Source organism: Lolium rigidum, chromosome 3, assembly GCF_022539505.1.
Source record: "Lolium rigidum isolate FL_2022 chromosome 3, APGP_CSIRO_Lrig_0.1, whole genome shotgun sequence".
Classification (NCBI taxonomy): domain Eukaryota; kingdom Viridiplantae; phylum Streptophyta; class Magnoliopsida; order Poales; family Poaceae; genus Lolium; species Lolium rigidum.
In genome coordinates, this window is record NC_061510.1 from 337,704,522 (window position 1) to 337,729,457 (window position 24,936).

At 48.2% G+C, this 24,936-nt stretch overlaps 1 protein-coding gene across 1 annotated transcript; it reads right to left on the minus strand.

Annotated features, from left to right (window-relative positions):
- Nucleotides 1–7,230: 7,230 nt before the first annotated feature.
- LOC124703924 (protein NRT1/ PTR FAMILY 2.11-like) lies at nucleotides 7,231–13,385 on the minus strand. Its single transcript, XM_047236160.1, has 3 exons — nucleotides 13,122–13,385; nucleotides 12,827–13,044; nucleotides 7,231–8,856 (listed from the first exon to the last, which is right to left on the minus strand). Exons 1-3 carry the CDS (start codon nucleotides 13,300–13,302, stop codon nucleotides 7,459–7,461), a joined length of 1,797 nt encoding a protein of 598 aa, XP_047092116.1. The 5' UTR covers nucleotides 13,303–13,385; the 3' UTR covers nucleotides 7,231–7,458.
- Nucleotides 13,386–24,936: the final 11,551 nt, after the last annotated feature.

The following is a 24,936-nucleotide window of genomic DNA, read 5'->3' on the forward strand; positions in this document are numbered from 1 at the left end:
GATCCTGGCTCTAGTTCAGATGAAGGAGAGGATGAGGGATGCCCAGCCAAGGCGTTGGCGTATCTCTGCAGATCACCTTCTCCAGACGAGGGCAGAGATCTTAGTGAGACCTCCTCAGGAATTTCCCGGCGGGCGGAGCGTCGTCTTGAACGTCAGCGACAACAACGGCTGGCCGCCCGGCAACTCTGCTCTCCAATCAAGGTACGTTCGCCATCGCTTCTGCCTCCGGCTTTGGCAGATAATCTCTCTTCTTCTCGTCTTTCTGTTCTCGAACCTTCTACGTTCACGATTGATGCTGATGATGTTGTGGGATGGACATTGGTCCAGCGACGGCGTCGTGCATCAGGTTCGTCGCTCGTCGCAGGTTCTGATCCGGATTTTCCGCGCGATTCAAATCAGGTGCTACTGGGCTCTAGTTCGAAATCGAAACATACTAAGAGCATGTCTAACAGGCCCCGTATTTTTTCGCCCCGTATAACACGAGTAAAGGGCCCTGTATCCGGATTTCGCCGGCCAAAAACTCGGGCGAGCTAGCAGAGCCCGTATCCCACCCCGTAAAACAGAATATTCTGTTTTACGGGGTGGGGATACGGGCTCGCTAGCTCGCCCGAGTTTTTGGCCCTCAAAACAGGGTTTTAGACAGAAATTTGCACAACAATTTGACATCAAACATAGCACATCCAAAATATGTGATGCATAATTCATAGTTTTAACATCACAACACGATCATAGGCAATGTTCAAGCCACGGAATTCCCAAATGTGATCAACCATCAACGGATCCATCACCACCGGCGCCACCGCTCGCCGGAGACTCACCTTGATCACGAGCTTGACGCGCAGCCTTCTTCCTCGCAATGATGTCCGCCTTGGTCTCCTTCCACCACGCCAGCTGATCCTCGTCCATGCCGTCGGTGCGCATCATCATGATTTCCCTCTCCTCGGCCAAGAGCTCCTTCATGGCCTTGGCTTCTTTGGCTGCGATCATCTTCATGTCAAGCTCCTTCCTTGCTTGCACCTTGGCAAGCTTCACCACACTCTTCTTGTCGGTGATGATGAGCTTGGTCTCCAACGTCTTCATCGTCAATGCCTCCTTGGACTTCATGAGTTGATCCAACTTCTCCCGGAAGCTAGCTGCTTCAAGTTCTACCTTGACCCTCTCCTTGGCCTTCTTGTTGCCCTCGGGCTTGCCGGTGTTTCTCCCCCTCATGTCGTCCGCTTCATCATCCATGGTGATAAGTGCCTCCTTCTTGCACTTTGGCTCGTTGTCCCGCAACTTCCATTTAGGAAGATGTTGAAGGATGGAAAAGCAATGTTCAAATTGAAATTCCTTGTTCTTTGAGCCGGCCATGTCCTTGTACCTACCTTGAGCATACTTGGGCTGCACAACAATACTATGAGGAGATGTTTCCACATCATGAACACATCATCAACACAAGGAAAACTTACGTAGTCCTCCGGCACGCATCCACTAGGAGGGTTGTCGGCCACTTGATCCATGGCAGCACTCCAACGAGAACAAGCCGGCTTGATGATGTTCCATCGGCCTTCAAGGGAGCGGTAGGATCTGTCCGCCATGCTCTTCGTGCGAGGCTTCAGCTGGTGGTATGGATCCTCAATGCGCTGCCAATAGCGCTTGCCGCCTTGGTCCACTCCGGTGCACGCATCCATCCCCACCTTGCTCCAAGCACGGACCAAGATGACGTCCTCGATCTCGCTGTAGTTCGCCGTGCGTGGCTTCGGCGTCGACGAAGAACCGGCGGCAGCCGGATCAACCTCAACCACCTCCTCCTCGTCACCCTCATCCTCCTCCTCCTCATCAATCTCTTCAACATTGCACTCCCCATCGAATGCACCGATACCGGCGTCCAAATTCACCGCGGAATCGTTGAGCATGTCCATGTACGATGTTGTGGACTCAACATCGAACACCTTGTCTACGTCGATGGTGGTTGGCGGCGGCGCGGGCGGCGCGGGCACCGCAACGGCCGGAACGGACGGAGGAGGGGTCGTGACCTTGGAGGCCGGCGGAGGCGCGAGGCCGATGCGGCTGATTGCCTTGGTCCGCACCTTGGCCGGCGCCACACCCCTCGGCCCGGCGGCTTTGGTCTTCACCCGGCCCGTCTTCTTGGCAGCCGGCGGCGCTTCGCCCGCTGAATCGGCGGCCGCCGGCGCCGATTCGAAGAATTGCTCCGGGATCCTCTTCCTCTTCGACGGGATGGTGGAGGCGATCATGGCCGACACGACGCCGGCGGCCGGCGGACCTCCGACGGGGACATCAACCACCGCGCCCGAAGGAGGTGTACCGCCGGCGGTAGGCGGCTCTTGCGGACGGTCCATGGCGGCCGGATCCGGCCGGGAATGGCGCGGGGAGGAGATCGGGCGGCGGCGGCGGCGGTTGGCTTCGGCGAAATGCTTCCCGCGCGGTGGAGTGGGCGATAGTGGTTTCGCCCACTATCCCCGCTCCCACCCCGCACAAGTAGGGGCGAGGACCCGCCCCGTACTCGAAAACAGCAAAAAACGATTCGGGGGCCGTTTTTACGGGGCGTGCTAGACGGCCGGGTAGACGCGAAACCCTCAAACCGGCGGTTATTATACGGGTTTGCCCCTTTTACGGGGTCTGTTAGACCTGCTCTAAGACATGCGTGTCGGGCCGGCCTCTTTCTCTCAATGCTGCACGTCGTGAGGCGCGGCGATCCAAGGCCCAGGGTGTTCCACCGATTCCCACGAAAAACCCTGTCGACGGTCACAACGCTGCTGGGCGTGTGTGGCGACGGAAACTAGGGTATTCGCGTGCGAACACAAACACTCGTGGCGGCGGAGTCTCTGTCGGCGGCGGATCATCTGCGGTCGATATGAACAATGGCGGTGGAGGTTTCGGGCCGGGACGTGGCGCTGGTCCAGGCAGGGGGCGCGGTGACCGTGGTGACCGTGGTGATCGCGGCGGATACGGAGGCCTGGCCGTGGCGCGAATTTCAACAACAACGGCAATGGTTTCGGCGGTCCATCAGGGTTTAGCAACCACGGCAATGGTCGTGGCGCTTTCTCTGGCCGTCCCAGGAACTTTGTCACAGGCGAGTCTAGCGGCACGGCGGGAGAGGATAATGGACAACGTTTCAATGGGGAGTTTGCTGCAGAGGCTGGACAATTCAACTGAGGTTCCAATTTCAATAACTACAACCGTAGTGGAGGTAACCAGCATTACCGCCCTCGTTCTTATGGGAACAACAATTACTATGCCAACAATCGGTATGGGTTCAATGGAGGCCGATCTAATTTTAATCAGAACCGTAATTATGGAGGTGGTTCTATTGATACCGGGATCTTAAATAATGTTAGTCTTGCTAGAGTTAACCCTGATCTGTTTAAAGAGGCAATACAGGGGGTGGTAGCGGCTCTGACTGCAGCGGCACAGAGAGGAGGGACTGAGGTTCCAAACTCGGTTTCGGGTGATGCCGTACCAACGGCAACACAAGCAGTTGTTCCTGTAATGCAGCAGCCTCAGGTCACTGACTCGCAGCAAGCTCAGCCGATGCAGTGGAAACAGATACAATGTCACGACAGGAGGTTACCAATCCGGCTAAGAAGGCGAAAAAGACAGAGAAAAATCCTTGTTTTAGATGTAAGCAACCTGGGCATCAAATTGATACATGTACTGCGCCCGTATGTGATATTTGTGAGTCAACGAACCATATTTCCAGTGCTTGTCCTCTTCTACTTGCTCCTAAACCATCGGTGACTATGTATGGATATGCAATAGAACAACTTATGTTCTTTCAGGTGCCCACACAGGGGGTTCATACAAGCCAAAGGTGAACAATTTGAAGTTAGTGAAGGTGACTGTTGAGGGTGATCCTATGTCCATTCCTGATATTGCAGACTGTTCGAGGAGAATTGTAACTGTGGAGAATTTCCAATGGGAAATTTATAATTTCCAAAACAATGTGTTTAGGGTCAAATTTCCAAACAAGTCTGAAGCCCAGAGGATGAAGACCTTCTGCGCTTATCCAATTCCAGACAGAGGTTCTCGGATCTTGACTTCCATGACAGTCTCCCCTCTCACTTCACCATAGAACTTAAAAGACATGTCACATGTTGGCAACATATAGCAGAGCTTAGCACCGCTCCCTCCTAAATCCCATCCGATCCAGCAATCTCCAGACATGTGGCGCCCAAGGAGTTTCGCCGAAGGAGCCTTCTGAAACTCGATACTCTGGACAAATCGAAGAGGACAAACATCAAACATATATTTGTCTTGGGACAAGAGGAATCCTAGGACCGCCGCCTTTATTCCAATGGAGCCAACAACCCCCACGCCACCTGTTGGCGTAGAGGAGAAGATGAACATGACAACGACCGAACAAGATGGATCAGGCGACAGACCCAGATGTCCACGCCTCCACCATCTAGCAGCCCATCTAGCCATGCACATAGTTGCCTCCGACCTGCTAGCCCGAATCGGATCAAGGACGGGTCCGTTACCGCTTACGTCCCGCCATGGCAGTAGCACATCAGATGGCATCGCTGAGGTCTCCCTCACTCGGTCCACGTACCACCACCACCTCCACCACTGCGCCTTCTCCTCCACCACCGTTTGTACACGTCCGCTGCTATGCCTCTCCACTCCGACGCATCGCCGCCGTGCGCCTCCTCTGCCCTCGCGAGACAGGCACCGGCACCGCCGTCGGCGTCGGCTACGGCAACGTCCAGATGATTGGCTGAAGGGGAGGTTGGCTAGGGTTTGGTGGGGAGGGAGGGAGGAGCGGACGATACTCTTTAGAAATGGGTTAAATGAAATGAAAATCCTCAACTTTTATCTAGATACAAAGGTATGTACGTTGTTGGATGCTTTGGTTATTTCCTGTTTTTTTTTTCTCCGAATGTTTATGTTGTTCATCAGTTGATCCATCTTTCCACCTTTTAGTTTCTCTTTAAACAAACCCCATCATCTGTGAACTAGAATGTTTGAACATGTCCTTAAGGTAGCTTGATCCCTGAGGAGAACCACGACATGAAGCCCTACTAAATTGCTGCGATCATTTATATACCCATGACTATCCATACTCCAATGACAATAAGGTCAGCTAAATATGTTCTTAGCTAAGAAGGTCCACCACATAAGCGTGGCTTAAGTTAACGGTCCAAAAACCATGTCAAACTCAACTAAAGAAATGACATATGCAAGCTATCTCATAAAGCATTTTACTGACATTTTTTTATTTTTGTAATGATAATACCACCCTTGGTTGGAGGGTTTCAACCCTCATATTTTGCAACTCATTTTATTTTTACAAAGGTGGTTGTGCCTATCAAGTTAGGGGTCAACCCACAACTATTTCTCCATCCCAAGCGTAGACAAAAGCATTAAATATTTTGGAATCTGAAAAAAATGGCCCATGAGAAATATACTTGGAATGACATAAAGCCATATGTAGGTAGATATGGTGGACTCGGTGGAATAACTTGACACGGGGTATTTGGATGAAAAACACTAAATCATGTTATTTCGTGAAAGGCTAACAATAGGGAGAAGAATGACCACTAGGAAAATGCATGCAAAAATGTCCATATTACTACTTATTTTCTAACATGAAATATAAAATTAAACATGAAAGAGATAAATGAGTACTAATACTACACGTGACACTTGCAAGATATCATAAACTCAAGAATAAAACATCACACAGATTGCAAAATTAGTGATGGGGTCCTCTTATATAACCATTCATACCTTCACCTTTCATCAATTGCATCCAAACTTGAACTTAGCTTTATACCAATAGCTAAATGGTAAATATTAAGCACCTTTGCGGGTAGTGGCATTCTATTCATAATCAAGATTGCTAACCAAAACTAAAAGCTAAAACTAGATAAAGATGCTCTAAGATTTTGCAAAAAAATCGTAGGTTGCTAAAAAAAAAAACTTTAGAGGTGTGCAAACCGAGAGTGTAGGCCTAGTGGGGTGCCTTTGGCATCCCCAAGCTTATGGTTTTCACCTTTCTTTGATAGCTCCTTGTTTGATTTTCCTCGGTTCTCTGTCAACAAACCTCAACACAGAACTGTCTCTCATTTCTTTTCTGTGGGACACTAGTGGCACAAAGATAATACTCCCTTTGTTCCATTCTATAGTGCCTATAGTTTTTTTGCACGGAAATTAGCGCAAGAGTATTTTTTACACAAGACCCCCTAGCTGAACGATTTGAGATCAACGTAAAATTTTGGAAATCCATATCTTCCTAACTTACCATAACAAATCCCATAAATCTCTCTTGTTGAATCTCCATATATGTGCAGCCAAGTTCAATTAAGGAAAGTAAATCATTGCTGCCTAATTTTAAGGAATCGTTGGGCCATGCATTAAGAATCTCAATTAATTGTTTCCAATTTTGTATGGATTTTTTCTCACGCATGTTGTGTGGGAGCTGAACGGGGGAGGGGGTAATTGAAAAAAAGCCAAGCTATAACCTTATATTCTGAAACAAATGCCAAAAATCTATAGGCACCATAGAAAGGAACGGAGGGAGTATCAAATATGTTATCCAAACTTCAAATAAATTGGAACATCAAATTTCTAGAGTTTCTTACATGGCCAACATTCAAAATACTTTAAGAGACTCACAAAGAATCAAAAAGAAACTCAAAAGACCACTTTTGCATCAAAAGACCGAATCTATCGAGAAAAATAGCCATTGGCAAAAGTAATTATTTAGAACACTTAGATGTGCCATGATTTGTTTCCAAATTGTTTTTGCATACATAGGATGAAAAAATTTACGACAGTAGAAATTTCAGCCCAATCACATTTACTAGTAAAAAAATAAAAAATATTTTCAAAAATAGTAACATGCAGAAATCTGCAACTCCGCATATGTATTATCAACTACATTATCAAAAATAGGTAAAACTTGATACTTTATTAAAAAATTCAGTAAAAAGATAAAAAAGAATGACTTTCATTGTTGTCAATCTATTGCTTTGCTTTGGTTACATGCTGGGTACTTTATTTGCATGCTGGGAACTTGCCTGACCAAATAGAGTCTGACATTGTTGTCAATCTATTGCGTTGCTTTGGTTAGCTGCTGCCCTGATGTTGGCCAGTCATGATTATCCTAACTGAGCTCCGACAGAGTAGACAAAGCAAAATGCAATGGAAATGTGAAGGTACGAGTCTCCATTTGGTCGCTCACATGACAGCAGAGTTGAATGCATAGAATGCCTGAGGAAACATAAGTACAGAGAAAGACATTCATTTATCTTTCATTTGAACAACTTACAAGAAATTAACCACCCCATTGTTGTTATCTTTCTTCTCTTTCACCACCACTCACTTAATGCCTTAACCTATATGTTGAATTCGTAACAGCAGAGCAAAAGAAAAGGGGAAAGAAGGAAATAGCTACTGACTGTGGTATAAGACATACGAATTTTAACATCTTTGTCACAAAGCTCATGCACCTCCTTAGTTGCTGGCTCCCTTGAACCTGTACCACCTTGCACAGATGATGAAGTAGACGAAGTTGAATACGCCGATGCCGGCGATGGTCCAGTAGAAGAGGTCGAGCCTCCCCTGGTTGAGATCCTGCGCCAGCCAGTTCTGCCCACCGGCCGTGGTCTTGTTCACGATGGTCGTGAGGAAGCCGCTGAGGTAGTTCCCGAGCGCGAGGTTGCAGAAGGCGAGCGCGCCGGCGACGCTCCGCATGTGCTCGGGGATCTCCTTGTAGTAGAACTCGATCTGGCTGATGAGGTTGAAGGCCTCGGAGAGGCCGAGGATCATGAGCTGCGGCACCATCCAGAAGCTGGACATCGCCGAGATGCCGCCGCCGGTCTGCGTCTTGCCGATGTTGGGCTGGTTGAGCGCGATGCCCCTGCGCCGGTCCTCCACGACGGCGGAGATGACCATGGCGACGGTGGAGAGCGCGATCCCGATGCCCTGGCGCTGGAGCAGCGAGAACCCCTCGTCCTTGCCGGTCACCTTCCGGAGGCGCGGCACGAGGATGCGGTCGTAGAGCGGGATCCAGAGCGTCTGGGCGAGCATGGCGAACACGGTGAACGACGCGGCCGGCACGTGGAAGCTGCTCCCGAGGCGGCGGTCGGACTGCAGCGCGGAGAAGACCACGTAGGTGGACTGCTGCACGACGGCCACGTAGTAGATGATGCCCGTCGACCACACCGGCACGATGCGGATGAGGCACTTCACCTCCTCCACCTGCTGCACGGTGCAGAGCCGCCACGGGTTCGCAGCCACCTCGCCGCCGGGCCGCACCTCCTCGGGGGACGCCACCATGGCCGCCTTGTCGAGGCACCGGAACTGGTCCGTGTGCGCGAGCTTGGTGACGATGGCGCTGGTGTGCGGCGGGTCGAACAGGTCCTGCTTCGGGTCCTTGGGCTGCTTCAGGGACCTCTTTGCGATCGCCGCCGAGAACACCTGCACGACGGTCGTGAAGGGGCTCCCCTCCGGCACGACCCGCACGTAGAGGCGCGTGCCCGCGAAGAAGAGCACGGAGGCGAGGAACATGAGCGCCGTGGGAATGCCGAGCCCGAGCGCCCAGTTCACGTTGCTCTGCACGTAGATGATGACCGTGGCGGAGACAAGCATGGCCGAGGTGAAGGTGAAGTAGTACCAGTTGAAGAAGCTGTTGATCCCGCGCTTGCCGGACTCCGTGTGCGGGTCGAACTGGTCGGCACCGAACGGCATGCTGCAGGGCCGGATCCCCGCCGACCCGATCACCATGAAGACGAAGGCGATGAAGAGCACCGCGAACTGGTACGAGGTCGCCTTCTGGCAGACCTCGCCCACGCCGCAGTCCGGCGGGTGCAGGCTGTCCGCGCCGGCGGTGAGTGTCAGGAAGAACATGCCCTGCGGAGGAGGAAGAAACGGAGGCGTCAATGTTAGTGTTGAAGGGAGATCAACATAAGATTTGAATTACTTTTATCAATTGCGCATCATCAAGTACTAGTACTGATTCAGTCAAACTGCCATCTCTGATGTCTGAAGGTGCTCATGCAAATGTGATCAGATGAAGCAGCTCAACTATCACAGTGCAAGCAACACGATTCATCTTACTATGTACGACTCACGATGTTTCTGTTTTTTTTAGAGAAAATCCGTAGCCGCTCATTTAACGGGACAATCTTTTGCTTAGGGGAGATCTGTTGTTATCTGAAGATCATTTGTTATCTGAACATTCAAAAGAACAGAAGATGGATGACGATGCATTTGGTAGCACATTATTTTAGAAGTCCTGCAGAAATACCGTGGTTTCTGAATAATACTCTCTCCCATCCATAATAAGTGTCGATGATTTATTACAAATTTTGTACTAAATCCTCCGCACTTATTATGGACTGTAGGGGTACTTATACCGTTTAAATCAATTTGATGAGTTCCGATCTATTATAAAAAAAAATTGCAGTTTTGAAAATCATGATATTGCAAAAAAAAATTGGGATTCTTGTTAGTAATGAAATATAAATGTTTGACCCTCTTTTTTGTAAAACTATGTAATGGGAAGAATTGCTCCACTGAAATAATTTGGCATATGACTCACGATTCAACATACGGTTGTAGCGCCGACCAAGAACCAACTGCACTACTGGTCAACCTAGAACTGGCAAAGGAGATTTTACATAGAGTAGCTTCACTCTCTTTGAAATACTCATAGGCAATCCATCCTATTTATCGCTTCAGTGCGGGAGTGAATAGGCCTCGCACGCGGGCGAGAGCTAGCTAGGCCACGGCGTACCTGCCCTTGGTTTTTTCAGTCTTAGGAAGCTACTAGAACTTTCCACGTATAGTTTTCTTGTTTTTTTTTTCAGGTATTCGCTGGTTCTTTTGGCTTTATATCGGTTTTTCGTTCTCTTTTATTTCATTTTTTCATTGAAAATTCTAAAAAAATTAAATATGAATATTTTATAATTTGAACATATTTTATCATTTTAACATTTTAAAATTTGAATTTTTTAAATTTCAGCTATTTTAAAACTTATACAAATTTCATTTTTGGATCTGAATGTAATACTATATGATTTGGTTTCAAATCTGGATTTATTTTACAAAGAAAAATCAATAGAAAAAGGGAAAGACTGTTGGAGGGGGCGCGGACTCAGGCGGGCGCTAGGGGCTCCTGTCCACCCAGGATGTGCAACGAGCCAAGAGTACACCTATCTGGGCCCTGCATGTCCAGTTCAGCCATTGAGCAGGGAACGCCCACCGGGCCCGCCCAATACATACCAACTACCAGGACGAACAGTATACCCTCGAGCAAGGCCCACCAGGTGGTAGCACTTGACGCGGCGGTCACTGGCAGCGAGAGCACACGTGCACGTCCAGCCCGGCCCGTCTTCCCCACCGCACCGCACTTTGAAGCGGTGACCGACAGTGCGATCCTGTCCTTGACTCCATCTTTCCCATGCCGTGCACGCGCCACCCACCGAATCCCAGCTCCGATCCGAGCATCCAGCCACACCCACGCCGGGGAAGACGACACGGCGCGCGCTGCCGCTCCCCTTCCCTACCACTCTCCATCGATCGAGTGGCCGTCGTTGTTACTTCTTGTCAGTCAGGCAGGCGAGGAACCTTCCACCACCAACTTACCAGCTCGGCGCGATCATCCAGCTCCAGCCGTTGGTGGGTAGCCAGCGACGAAGGTGGCCGGCTCACATTGATGCGGCACTTAACGTGGCCTGCGTGGTTTACGGATCGCTCTCGTGCCAACAAGGTTGAGGGCGAAGCAAAGACAGAGAGATGTAGTCGTCCTGGAGCGTCCACCATTTTCTACGAAACCGGTGAGCCGGTCAATGTTGATGGCGGCTGCCACTCCCGCAAGTCCACTACCGGGTCGTGCAGCTAGCTACTTGGCACTCGCTGCCAACGCTGACAGATACGTGTGTCTAACTGGATAAGGTGCGACGAGCCGACGACCATGGATGGATCGGTCTATGCCAAACTGTGCCTCAGGGTTCTATCTTCGGCGACGCACGATGCAGATGGCCGCCGCGGAAACGGCGGTCCACCTAATTTTTCCCACTCCTTATCGAGAGAGATTCTGAGATCCGTATAGTGCGGAACAGGCTTGTATTACTATGCGCAGCAGCACAAGTTGGTGGAATCATGCAAGACAACCGCACAGCCGCCATTATACAGTTATACTAGTACTCCACTCTACGTCCCGGCATGATTGTCCGCTTCAAAAAATCGATCGGTAGGCACATGACTGGCTTGGGCTACGTTGTCAACTGTATCTTACGTTCCTACTTGCTCGAGTTCTTCTTACTATCCGGATGTGGTCGCCATGTTATCATTGCTGTGTAGTGGGGAGCAACTCGAAAGGAAGTAGCTTGGATGTGCTGTGCATGACTCACTTGAGAAAGACAATACAATTAGCGACTTGGTCATCCGTAATCGAGCGCATAGGTCAGTATAATAATACGGGTTAGTGGAGTTTCAATCATGGGGTACACTTCTCAAGCGGCGCCGCTGCAGAGCGTGCTTTGTCACGTCTCTCTTTCGCAAAGCGTAATCATGCATGGCGTGGATTATTCAGGCCACGTCATGCCTAGGCATCTCACCCAGCGAGAGATCGTTTTGGTGCGTCCTCGGCCAACACGTACGTACGTAAAGCGGAATCTTTTACCCGGATAAGTAAGCTGGATTTTGCAGCAAACATGTAGTGCAGAACAGTGCTCCTACACAACGAACATTAACATCGACAGCTTCTTTTTGGGTGGAGAGCGAAACATCAACAACTCAACAGCTTATTGGACCGAATAGATAAACCAAACTCATTCCTTAATTGTGCTAGCCCCTACTAGCTGAGTATTTTTCCGGAATCGCTAATTCTCAGCTAACGTAGTGATCAGTCAAGACTAAAACCGCACCGCCAAGTTTATATCGAAATTAGTGTACGTGTCTAAGGAGTTGGTAGTGGAGTTGCGAGCAAGCAGAGGTTTTTCTGTAGCCTCTAACATACTGAGTTTTCTAGCAAAACTTGGCATGAATGTACAGACCATGTATACATATTCCCGAAACAAAATTTGATTTTTTTTAGTCAGAGGTACACATTTAAATTATTTCGAAAGAAGGCCACACGGGTGCTGCAAATTCGTGTCTTGTTTCCTTTCGCTTCAGTAGTTCAGTGTCTTGTTGAAGCCTAGTTTGAGTTACTCCTAAGAAACCGCCTTTTGAATTCGAGCCGTCCGATCCGGTACCAGCTCAACGGATCGGGCGGGTCCGGCGGCGACTCCGGCCTAACAAGTCAACTACTCATAGACGAGCTGAAACTTGAGCTAATTAAGCTCTGAACGGCAGTAAGCACCGCCGTTCCAGTTGCTACGACCGGAGAAAAGAAAAAGGAAAATCGTGCAAGAAGAATCGCACGCCTTTGCTTTGATCCTCCCATGTGCGCTGCCGCCCACAATCTCCCACGACGCAGAAAGATAATGGGAAACTACTGAGGCTCGCGCGCGCGGGGAGTAGGCGAGCTCGATCGGACGAAATTCCTACTCGCGGTCAGTCGCTGGACAGGCCACCAACCCCGATCCACCGACCCACCACTACAGTACCAATGCACGGGCAAGCTGAATCTGGCGGAGCCCGAGAGAGGAAACCGCGGTACAGAGCACCAGTCCCAAATTCCGGCAGGCGGCACCCAGCACCAGCAGCCGCCTCAAATTTCGACCCCAACCCCAAATTCGGTTGGTTGGATGCTGGCAATTCACATGGCATGGCAGCAAAAGCAAGAAAGAAGCGAAGGAGGAACGAATTCTAGCTCTCTGGAATTCAAGATGACAAGTGCTGGATCTGCTAGGAGGAGGCAGGAGGGACTCACGATGAGGGAGGCGATGGTGGCGATGGCGAGCGCGAGGTAGCGGCCGAGGTAGGCGTCGGAGAGGAAGGCGCCGACGATGGGGGCGAGGCTGGAGGTGCCGTTCAGCCCGTTGAGGAGCGTCGCAGCGTCCACGCTCTGCATGTGGAACACCTGCGTCAGGTACACCAGCAGGTTCGCCGACGTGCCCAGCGTACCAAGCTTCTCGAACGTCTCGTTCCCTGCAAACCACCAATCGCTCACCACTTCAGCCATGGAAACTCAGCTCAGATCCGATCACAGAGGAGCAACCGCGTACCTATGATGAAGGGCATGGCCCTCCAGCCGTGGTACTTGACGGCCGGCCGCGGCGGGTGCGGGCTGTCCTCGTCGCTGCTGCTGCTCCCGTTCCCGCCCTTCTCCAGCTTGTTCACGTCCATGCTCTTCAGCTTGTGCGCCGCCTCCTCGTCCTCACGCTCGCCGCCGCCGCCGCTGCGCATTCTCCCCGGTTGCAGCTGCAGAAGCAGCTGGTCTGTCTCGCTCTCCTTTCTCCCGGGTCGGGGTGTGTGTTTCCTTCGGGCACCAGCAAAATGGCACTGAGGGGAGTGTCCTGCCTACCGGCTCTCTTTATACAAAGGGGGGAAGAGGAACACTCGAACAGTACTGCTGGTCGTCACGAGGTCAGGGTATTTTCCACTCCAACTCACTCTCGCCCTGTCTTCTATCAGAAGTAGGTCCATGATGACAGGGGTGTTGGCAGGGGTGTAATAGTAAGCAAGACCCTGTCTTTTAACAGTACTGTACAAAAATAATAAACGTTCGTTCGGGAAGCAAATTTGGTGCACATGAACACCAGTGCTCTCAGTTTTTAAAATATTTAAAAACTGTATTTCTGCGTTCCAAAAAATCATCACATTTATTCCATGAATACATACACATGTTCCGAATATTCATGCAAAGTTTCGGTAGAAATTACATTGTATTTTGAGCTACAGGAAAAAAACAAATTTGTGGCTACGTATAGAGGTATATATTTGTCAGAAATTTGTCTTTTTTGTATAGTTTAAAATATAATATATTTTTCTCCAATTTTTTTACCGTACCTTCAGAATGTTTGTATGTGGGTGGGTATTTAATTTCATATTTTTTGAAATCCAAAAAATATGATTTTTAGAAATCAGGAGCACTGGTGCTCATGTGCCAAATACACTTTTCGGTTCGCAAGACACTATCTTTTAACGGTAGCGTACAAAAATGATAAACCTGTGGATCTTAGGAATTCTTAAAAGTCTATAAGTTTTGTTAGGTTATATCATCATTTTTAAAAGATACATCATTGACTACATCCGGGATTTTCTACGGAATGTTGAAACTTGTAAATATGATTTTTTGTTAAAGGGCTCCAAGAGTTCGGCCTCCATTTGTCCGCTCTCCATATGACATATGATACTTAGTGGACGGTGTGAACCGAAGATTTCAACATAATTTGTATGGAATGTTTAAGAGAAACTAATTCTAGTCAACTCACATCTCTTGTTAGACTCCTTCCTAGGCCACTCCACCGGCCCATGCGGTCATGCCAATATATATGTACCTCGACATATTTATCCATTCATTTAAATTTAATTTGGTGATTTTATTTTCAGTTTCTTTTAATACATGTGTTATATATGGAGTATATGTTTTCTGGTGACACATTTATCAATTTGATTGTACATCATGAAAATAGTTTTTTTGCTTTTTAAATTGCCAACATAGTTCTTTTCGAAAGTACTAGGTGGAACCAACTGCGCAAAGCCAGTGAAAAACAAGTGAAAAACGTGGTTTTGAAGGTTTAAATTTCTTTAAAAATACAATATGTTGGGGAAGTGATGATGTACAGCATGTTCAAATTTGAATTAGTTTACCTACCAAATTGGGTATGATTCTACACTTCAAATTTCATACTCTCTCCATTTTAATGAATAAGGCGACTCATTTTTCATGTTTTTTCTTTGACCAAGAATTGCTCTAAATATATAAAGATTATTGATATAAAATTAACATCATTAGAAAGTGTTTTTAATATGAATCCAATGACACTAATTATGTATAATATAATAAAGATTTTGTTGCTCAATTTTTTTTTGTCAAAGTTCATCTTGAAATACGCGTGTGACTGATTCATTGAAAGGCAGTATGATTATTGAACATCACCGTTTGACATAGTTTCGTTGGAATTTTTTTAGAGCTTTCGAACATGATTTCTTTTGAACGTTTCATTGGATTGTTACATCTGATTATCTGCCTCTGTCATTGGACGAGATTTTGCGGGTCGGCTCGGGCCTGGTATCGTGTGGCAGCATTGCTAAGAAGAAGAAGAAGAAGAAGAAGCAGCAAGGATGCCTTTCAATGATCAATCCACTGCAAGTGGATTTCCGGTGAGAGGAAGTACCGGCGTCGCTGTCGTTGCGTGGACACATGTTTTGAACCATCAAAACAGTGGTAGTTGCTATAGCGTTCAATAACCAAGTTGTCGGTGTGATATTCTGCATTTCACGAGATCACATTCCCATGCATCCATGTTCCCCGCTAGCGCTCGGAAGCTTGTTGTCGCCCTGCTACATTTCATGAAAGGCGAAGCTTGATCTGGATAAAGCCAGGTCCTTGATAATTTCCATGGACCATACGGCCGCGCCCTTTTTGCTGGTTGAGACGTGAGAAGGAATTTGCTGTTGAGCAAAAGGGGAGGGGTGTTGCCCTTTCCAGCCGAACTGATCGCTGGGAGCGGAGGACCAGCAGAAGCTAACAACGAGGTTAGGTGCCCGGAGACCGTGGCGTTTGGTGGTTGTTGGAGACGGATTGTTTTAGTTTGGGCGAGTTGTTGGCATGGCTGCGTCGTCCGGCGACGTTTCAGTGTTTCGAGCTTCATTATTGGCACATGGATACACGCAAAGCGATGGAGTTTCTCTTGGCATGCACACCATCTTCTTCTCTCCGATGAAAAAGTGCTAGCAAACAGGCATAATATGGCCTTGCATGCATTATGGATGGAAGAATCCGTCTTGCCTAACTAGGGCCACACCCACACCTATCAAAGGTTCTTGAGTAAGTAGCTCCTTTTTCCTTTTACCACAAAAGGGAAACCCTGTAGAAACAGATTTGCCTGTCAGTAAATCACTCAACAATAAGAGCTCAATCAAATCAGAACTTGCTGATCAATCACTCGAGGCAGGCACACAGTGCGCTTGACCTTTCGTCCGAATGCCGTTAAGAAGTGCACACCAAACACATTATGGAAGTTGTTGCACGTAAAAACTTGTGCTTTCTCTTGATCACTCATATTATTCATTGAAAGAGATGCGTGCGCCATGCGTTGTTTAACCAATCAATCGCCTGAAAAAGCTCCCGGGATTCGTCAAACACAAACTCTCTGGGATAAATTCATACACAAGTTGCACGGACAGATCGACCATGCTCATGGTTAGTTCGCGAACTATGGCAATTGCTATGCTATGGTATGATCTTCACATGAAGGTTGGTTGCAGGGCTTAGTTTTTAGGTCGGATGCGTTGTTTTTTATTGGTGATTATTGTTTAGTCTGGTCACGGGTCGACCTAACGATCGAATATTGTTTAAAATTGAGAAATATTAACAAAATGGTGGTCATGTACGTCTCCTGGATCTAAGATGTGAAGGGGGAGAAGCAACGTTGACTGGTTAGTTAGGAATATCAATCATGCAATTAAGTAGTTGTGGACAACAGTGCAGTAGCAGAATTGACATTTGAGAGGCCGGTTCATGGCACAGGCCAGGCTTAACTGGATCGGAGCCAACTAAATAAGGGAAGAAGTGGATAGGACCTGATCATGCTTTGGGTGGGTAAAATAATCATCGTATCATGTGTCATTGAGACATGTGAGAGTAAGTGTATCCGTAGCCAATTACTAGCTAGTGACATGCACTAGCAGGAATGCGTAAGAGCATGGCTAAGAGCAAGTATAATAAGGCTGACTCAGCAGGCTATAAGAATTAAAATATTGTTGTTTTGCTTAGGTGGATGAGAGAGAAGTGGAGAGAGAAGAGAGATGGGCTCTCATGCAAGAGCCAGCTCTTGTACGTGCTCCTAGGCACTTTGTGAGTATGTGTGGTGGGCCTTTTATACATAAAGTTATCAATCCTTAAAGCCAACTATTATACAAGTTAGCTATAAGCTGACTATAGCTGGCCTTATAGCCAGCACCCGGCTGTACTATTAGAATTGCTCTAATAGAAGAGCCGGCTGTCGGCTCTATGCAATTGCCATGTCACCAATAGTCTTCACAAAAGTAGACTCATACAATAGATTGGCTGTAAAATGGCTACAGAGATGGCTATAGCATTAAGTGCTTGCATGTGGAGGAGGCTAATTATTGGTAGGTGTTGAAATATTGGGCCCACTTTTAGTGGCCCAAATTAGATTTCAGTTTTTTCCTATAAATCTCAAAGCCCACATAGTGGCAGCCTTGTGAGTTTGAGCCCAAGTTGGTGGCAGCTCACTAGGGAGTGGCAAGGGGTGGGAAGTTTAGTCCCACATGGAAAGTTGGGAGGAAGTTAGACCACCTTATAAGGTGGGTTGTTCCACCACTAGTAAGTGAGTGAGAATAGGAGTGCTACACGCGCGCTCCTCCTCCTCCTCGCTCGCTCGACTCGACTCGTCACGACGCGCGCCGCGCTCGTGGTGAGTGGATTGAGCCTCGAGCCGAGACTTTCCTTACGGTTCGGGTCGCTCCCGGATCGTGGGCTATCTGTAACCGACTCGAAACGTTCGTGCGACGTGGGCGTGGCCCACGTTGCCTAGGGTTTCCCGAGCCTATATAATCTCCTGCCCGGCTACCGCAGAAACACATCCAATACACGAGTTTGCGCCGCCATCGTAGCCTACTCCATCCCGCGAGCCGACGTGCATCGGCGAACGGGAGAGCAGGTCTCCGGAACCGCTCGTCCTTGCGATTCTGTACGGGAGAGGGCGAATTAGGTTTTTGGGAAGCGCTCTGCGCGACTGCTCAAGCTCTTCATCACGGGTCGCCTTCCGTCCAAGTCGGGCGGTCTTGCCTACCGTCGTCTTCAACGCCATCTACTTCGACCCGTCGTCAACAACGTTGTCATCAACAACGTTATCGCCGCGACATCATCTCGCTACACCTCCACCGCCACCTCCACCGGATCGGTACGTGCGACATATCTCGATCCGTTTAGCGATGGATTTTGTACCGTTTGCTATGCTACTTGTTCATGTTGATCACTACATCTAGTATGTTCGAGTTTCACATGTTAGTAGTTACCGTCGTCATGCTTAATATTCTGGAATTAATCATGGAAATTGTGCCTAATTATCCAACAATCCAAAAACCTAAGTGTAGGCAATTTCCTGAGTTAACAATGGCTGGTTTTTCCGATGCACCGAGGCCGGATAAGTTTACCGGTGTGCACTTTAAGAGGTGGCAGTATAAGGCCATGCTCCGGCTTACTCATCCGAAAGTGTTCGAAGTTACCGATGGTTTACTCGAAGGAACTATATCCGACCAAGATCGAGAACAAGTTCAAGGAAAACAATACTCTCTTCGTCGGATGCGTTCTAAGTATTCTTGCCGATCGTCCGTGTGATGTGTACATGCACTTAACGGATGGTAAAGAGCTACGGGATGCAACTGAATGCTAAGTTCGGTGCAACCGATGCGAGCGATGAATCGTACATCATGGAGAGCTTCCATGACATCGGGATGGTTAACAACCGTTACGTAGTCGAACAAGCTCATGAGATACGAGTGCATTGCGAAAGAGCTTGAACTCCTTAAGTGTGCCTTACCCGACAAGTTTGTGGCTGGATGCATCATCGCTAAGTTGCCCCCTTCATGGAGGAACTTTGCCACAACTCTCAAACACAAGAGACAGGAGATATCGGTTGAAAATCCGATAGCGTCTCTTGATGTTGAGGAGAAAGCTCGGGCTAAGGATAATGCCGAGAAAGGAGAGGGTCATTCTAGCGCCAACATGGTGCGAAGAAACCCTACGAGCAAGAACAAAGGGAATAACAAGCCCTCCTTCAATAAGCCTATGAAGACTACAACCTTCAAGAAGAAGAAGATGATAAACAAAGCGGATCCGAGCTGCTTTACTCGTGGAGAGGCTGGCCACTTTTCTAAGGACTCGTCCAGAGAGGGCAGACCGCAAGAAAAAGGGGAGGCAAGTCAACACGGTGACCGCTAGCAATGCTTGATGGGTACGGTAATCTCTTTCTTGTTCTTTCGGTATTTCAATCTCCATGTTGGTGGATTGATACGGGTGCTAATGTTCATGTGTGTGCTCGACATATCCATGTTCACTTCTTACCGGGTCGCCCGGGATTCTTCCGTCTTGATGGGGAATGGGTCACATGCTTCGTTCGTGGTGTTGGCACGGTAGATCCGAAGTTCACTTCGGGGAAGATCGTGCGAGCCGAGGAACGTGCGACATGTCCCTACTATGAACAAGAATCTCGTTAGCGGCTCCCTTCTATGCGAGAGATGGGTTCAAGGTTGTTTTAGAGTCGAATAAAGTAGTTGTTTCCAAGTTTGGACAATTTATTGGTAAAGGCTATGAGTGCGGAGGCTTGTTCCGCTTTTCGCTTCGATTTCAGTAATAAGTCTGCGAACCATATTTGTGGCAATGTTAGTGATGATACCGGTGTTTGGCATTCTCGTTTATGTCACATTAATTTTGGTTTAATGTCTCGGCTATCCAGTTTAAGTTTAATTCCGAATTTTACCATTGCCAAAGGTTCTAAGTGCCATAGTTGTGTGCAATCAAAGCAACCTCGGAAGCCTCACAAGGCGGCCGAGGAGAGAAACTTAGCACCTCTAGAACTCATACATTCGATCTATGCGAGATGAATGGTGTGTTGACAAAAGGTGGAAAGAGATATTTCATGACATTGATTGATGATGCGACTAGATTTTGCTATGTTTATTTGTTGCGAACTAAAGATGAAGCTTTAGACTACTTTAAAATTTATAAGGCCGAAGTTGAAAATCAACTAGAGAGAAAGATCAAGCGTCTTAGGTCGGATCGTGGTGGTGAATATTTTCCTAAAATCTTTGATGAATTCTGTGAGGAACATGGCATTATTCATGAGAGGACTCCTCCCTATTCGCCCCAATCAAACGGGGTTGCCGAGAGGAAAAACCGCACGCTGACTGACTTGGTGAATTCCATGTTAGCCACTGCCTGGTTTATCAAAGGCATGGTGGGGGGAGGCTTTATTGACTTCATGTCATGTCCTGAATAGAGTTCCTAACAAGAATAAAGATAAAACCCCTTACGAGGAGTGGTGCTGGGAGAAAACCATCACTTTCGTATTTGCGCACATGGGGATGTTTGGCGAAAGTCAATATTCCAATTACTAAGAAGCGCAAACTCGGACCAAAGACGAGTGGATTGTATCTTTCTAGGTTATGCTCCGCGGAGTGTAGGCTATAGATTTTTAGTAGTTCAATCTGAAGTACCTGATATGCATGTTGATACTATTATGGAATCTCGTGATGCAACATTCTTTGAGAATATGTTTCCTATGAAAGATATGCATAGCATTGCTAGAATTTCTACCGAGATAGTTCCTGAATCTAGTACATCTAATGAGTATTTTGAACAATCACATGAGATTGTCATTGAGAAGGATGACAATGAAGCTCCTAAACGGAGCAAGAGACGGAGGATTGAAAAATCCTTTGGTGATGATTTCATTGTGTACCTTGTGGATGATACTCCCACGTCCATTGCAGAGGCATATGCATCTCCGGATGCGAGATGACTGGAAAGAAGCTGTCCATAATGAGATGGACTCGATTCTTTCTAATGGAACTTGGGAGTTGTCAGAACGACCCCACGGATGCAAGCCTGTAGGCTGCAAATGGGTGTTCAAGAAGAAGCTAAGACCTGATGGTACAAGGCGCGGCTTGTAGCGAAAGGCTACACACAGAGAGAAGGCGAAGATTACTTCGACACCTATTCACCTGTCGCTAGACTTACCACCATTCAAGTACTACTATCCATGGCTGCCTCCTATGGTCTTATCGTTCATCAAATGGACGTAAAGACAGCTTTCCTTAATGGAGAGTTGGAAGAGGAAATCTATATGGATCACCTCGATGGGTTTGTAGTAAAAGGTGCGAGAGAAAGGTGTGCAAGTTGCTGAAATCTTTATATGGCCCGAAACAAGCACCTAAGCAATGGCATGAGAAGTTTGACGAACTTTGACTTACGTAGGCTTTGTTGTCAATGAGGCCGACAAGTGTGTTTACTATCGCCATGGTGGGGGCGAAGGTGTTATCTTGTGTTTGTATGTGGATGATATTCGATATTTGGTACAAGCATGAAAGTAATACACGAGGTCAAGTCTTTCTTGTCAAAGTGCTTTGATATGAAAGATGCGGGAGAAGCTGATGTAATTCTGAACATCAAGCTTATTAAGAATGAGAGTGGGATTACTCTAACGCAATCCCATTATGTTGAAAAGATCTTGAGCCGGTTCGGCTATATTGATAGCAAGCCTTCTTCAACACCTTATGATCCCAGTGTGACACTACGCAAGAACCGGAGGATTGCCATAGATCAATTGAGATATTCTCGGATCGTTGGCTCACTCATGTACTTAGCGAGCGCGACTAGACCCGACATCTCTTTTGTCGTCGGCAAGTTGAGTAGATTCATGTCAAACCCGGTACTTGATCATTGGCATGCACTTGATAGGGTCATGCGCTACCTATGTGGTACAATGAGTTATGGGATTCACTATTCGGGGCACCCAGCCTGTGCTTGAAGGATATAGTGATTCGAATTGGATCTCGGATGTAGGCGATCCGTACGCCACAAGTGGGTATGTATTTACCTTTGGAGGTGGCGCGGTGTCATGGAGATCTTGTAAGCAAACCATATTGACGAGGTCAACTATGGAAGCGGAACTTATCGCTTTAGACACAACCACCTGTTGAATCGGAATGGTTGCGTGAGCTCTTGATGGACTTGCCTCGTGGTTGAAAAACTCTGTTCCGGCAATCCTTTTGAATTGTGACAATCAAACCGTAATTGTCAAAGTGAACAATTCTAAGGATAACGCGAAGTCATCAAGACACGTCAAGAGACGTTTGAAGTACTGTCGGGAAATTGCGAAACTCCGGAGTAATAATCGTTACATATATTCAAACGGACAAAAACCTGGCAGATCCCTTTACAAAGGGACTATCACGTAATGTGATAGAAAGTGCATCGAGGAGATGGGTTTGAGACCCGTTGATGTTACGCCATAGTGGTAACCCAACCTTTGTGATCGGAGATCCCGTGAATTAGGATCCGGGAAGAACAAACTAGTGGTTTAATTGAGGAGAGTATTATGTAACCCTCTCTATGTGAAGATGCACAACTCTCAATTGTCTGTAAGGCAGGTTGGCAACAAGCCTTAATGTGTTTATGTTGGCTACTTTAGCAAAGATGCTTGTCCTACGAGCATTCTTGAAATAACACACCTATATGAGTCCGATTGTTAAAACGTCGCAATCTATGAGATTTGGGTGATCTCTAGTAAACTCATGAAGAGACCACGAAGTATGACGCATATGCTTCACCCGCGGGGTAGGCTACCGGCAGCCATGTACTCGGTCATGACTTTGAGTGAAACCCGTTCACGCAAAACTTGCAATTCAAGGCTTAGTCCATTGTTCAAGTGTGAATGGATGTAGCTTAAGGTTCTAGGCGGAAGTTCAACTTAATGAGTCTCCGCTGAAACACTCGGTATATAAACAAGCGATGAGTATTGGTAAATCTCTAAATGGGGATTTGAGATCCGGTGGGGGATTGTTGAAATATTGGGCCCACTTTTAGTGGCCCAAATTAGATTTCAGTTTTTTCCTATAAATCTCAAAGCCCACATAGTGGCAGCCTTGTGAGTTTGAGCCCAAGTTGGTGGCAGCTCACTAGGGAGTGGCAAGGGGTGGGAAGTTTAGTCCCACATGGAAAGTTGGGAGGAAGTTAGACCACCTTATAAGGTGGGTTGTTCCACCACTAGTAAGTGAGTGAGAATAGGAGTGCTACACGCGCGCTCCTCCTCCTCCTCGCTCGCTCGTCTCGTCTCGACTCGACTCGACACGTCACGTCACGACGCGCGCCGCGCTCGTGGTGAGTGGATTGAGCCTCGAGCCGAGACTTTCCTTACTTTTTGCAGCTCGGGAAAACGAACGGAGTCCTAGACGGACGCGTCGCGGTTAGTCGGTTCGGGTCGCTCCCGGATCGTGGGCTATCCGTAACCGACTCGAAACGTTCGTGCGACGTGGGCGTGGCCCACGTTGCCTAGGGTTTCCCGAGCCTATATAATCTCTGCCCGGCTACCGCGAAACACATCCAATACACGAGTTTGCGCCGCCATCGTAGCCTACTCCATCCCGCGAGCCGACGTGCATCGGCGAACGGGAGAGCAGAGTCTCCGGAACCGCTCGTCCTTGCGATTCCGTACGGGAGAGGGCGAATTAGGTTTTGGGAAGCGCTGCGCGCGACCGCTCAAGCTCTTCATCACGGGTCGCCTTCCGTCCAAGTCGGGCGGTGCTGCCTACCGTCGTCTTCAACGCCATCTACTTCGACCCGTCGTCAACAACGTTGTCATCAACAACGTTACCGCCGCGACATCATCTCGCTACACCTCCACCGCCACCTCCACCGGATCGGTACGTGCGACATATCTCGATCCGTTTAGCGATGGATTTTGTACTGTTTGCTATGCTACTGTTCATGTTGATCACTACATCTAGTATGTTCGAGTTTCACATGTTAGTAGTTACTGTCGTCATGCTTAATATTCTGGAATTAATCATGGAAATTGTGCCTAATTATCCAACAGTAGGAAAAAGTAAACGTCAGCTAAAGTCCTTTGCATGCGTTGCATGCTGCCTCTTGTGGCTCGGGTAATGTGCTATAGCCGGGCTGCAAGTATAGAGCCCGCTCTATTCTCTCTCTTGTCTTATCTCTCCTCCACATAAGATTTTGCTGACATGGAAGATGCTATAGCCAGCTGACTAGGATCTATTATACTTGCTCTAATTGTAGTGTAGGATTATTCTTATCCATCTTGACGGCGGACCAATGAAATATCATATGGATGTACTTTAGGAGTAGCAGTTTATCGAATGGGGCATCCAATGCAGAAGAGCACTAGGAGCATCTCCACTGGCGCGACCCAAATAGGCGTCGGCTGGGGTGTCGGCACCTCCGTTTGGGGACATCGGCACAACATCCTCTATTTGGGGGAGCTGCTCCCACACCGGCGCCCCCAAACAGGCGGCCCCGATAGATAATTTGAATTTAAAATATCAAACACAACCATAGAAATTCGAATAAGTCTACGAATATGAAGTTGGGCCAAACACGGCCACCAAATACGAATAGGTTTTGGAATAAGAAGTTTGGGCCAATAGACGGCCACTAGATCGCCGTTTCCGGCGCAAAAAAAGGGCTTTGAAGCCAGATGATCGCATGATCACACGAAGGAGGTCACGGGTGGCGCAACCTCGACGACTTCATCATCGGCGGCCGGCGGCAGCTCCGTCGCTGCAACAGGATCCACGGTCGCCGGGGGAGGCATGAACGTCGACGGTGCCGGGGGAGACATGAACGCGGATGGTGCCGAGGTAGACATGAACGCGGACGGTGCCTGTGGAGACATGAACGCGAACGGTGCCGGGATAGACATGGACGGTGCCGGGGGAGACGCCGACGCAGCTCGCGCCGCCATCACCTATTGGCCGATGCGCTCGCGGTACATCTCGTGCCACGCCCGCGCCAAGGGGTCCATCTTCTTCATGTCGGCTATCAAGATTTTCGATTCTTGAGACATTTTGGCCAGCGATAGCTGCATCGCTTCGTTGTTGGCCTTCATGGCAGCGGCGTGAGCTTCCATCTTCGCCGCCTCCACCCTATCCCTCTCCAACTCGATCTTGGCGTCTTGCTTGTCGAGGATGGCCGTCCATCTGCGACAGCCGCATCTGCGAGATCGACGGCGCGTCCGCGCTGTACCCCGCGTAGTAACCTGGCGACGACGGGGAGCTCGAGATGCTATTCAGCCCGCCGCCCAAGGTCAGGCACGCTTCCGCAGA

Bases quoted from the DNA above. Each gene is read 5' to 3' on its own strand.
- LOC124703924 (XM_047236160.1), bottom strand. From the start codon at position 13,302: ATGCGCAGCGGCGGCGGCGGCGAGCGTGAGGACGAGGAGGCGGCGCAC. The intron at 13,045-13,121 runs GTACGCGGTTGC...GGTGGTTTGCAG, and splicing joins GGCCATGCCCTTCATCATAG to GGAACGAGACGTTCGAGAAG. The intron at 8,857-12,826 runs GTGAGTCCCTCC...CCTCCTCCGCAG, and splicing joins CCACCATCGCCTCCCTCATC to GGCATGTTCTTCCTGACACT.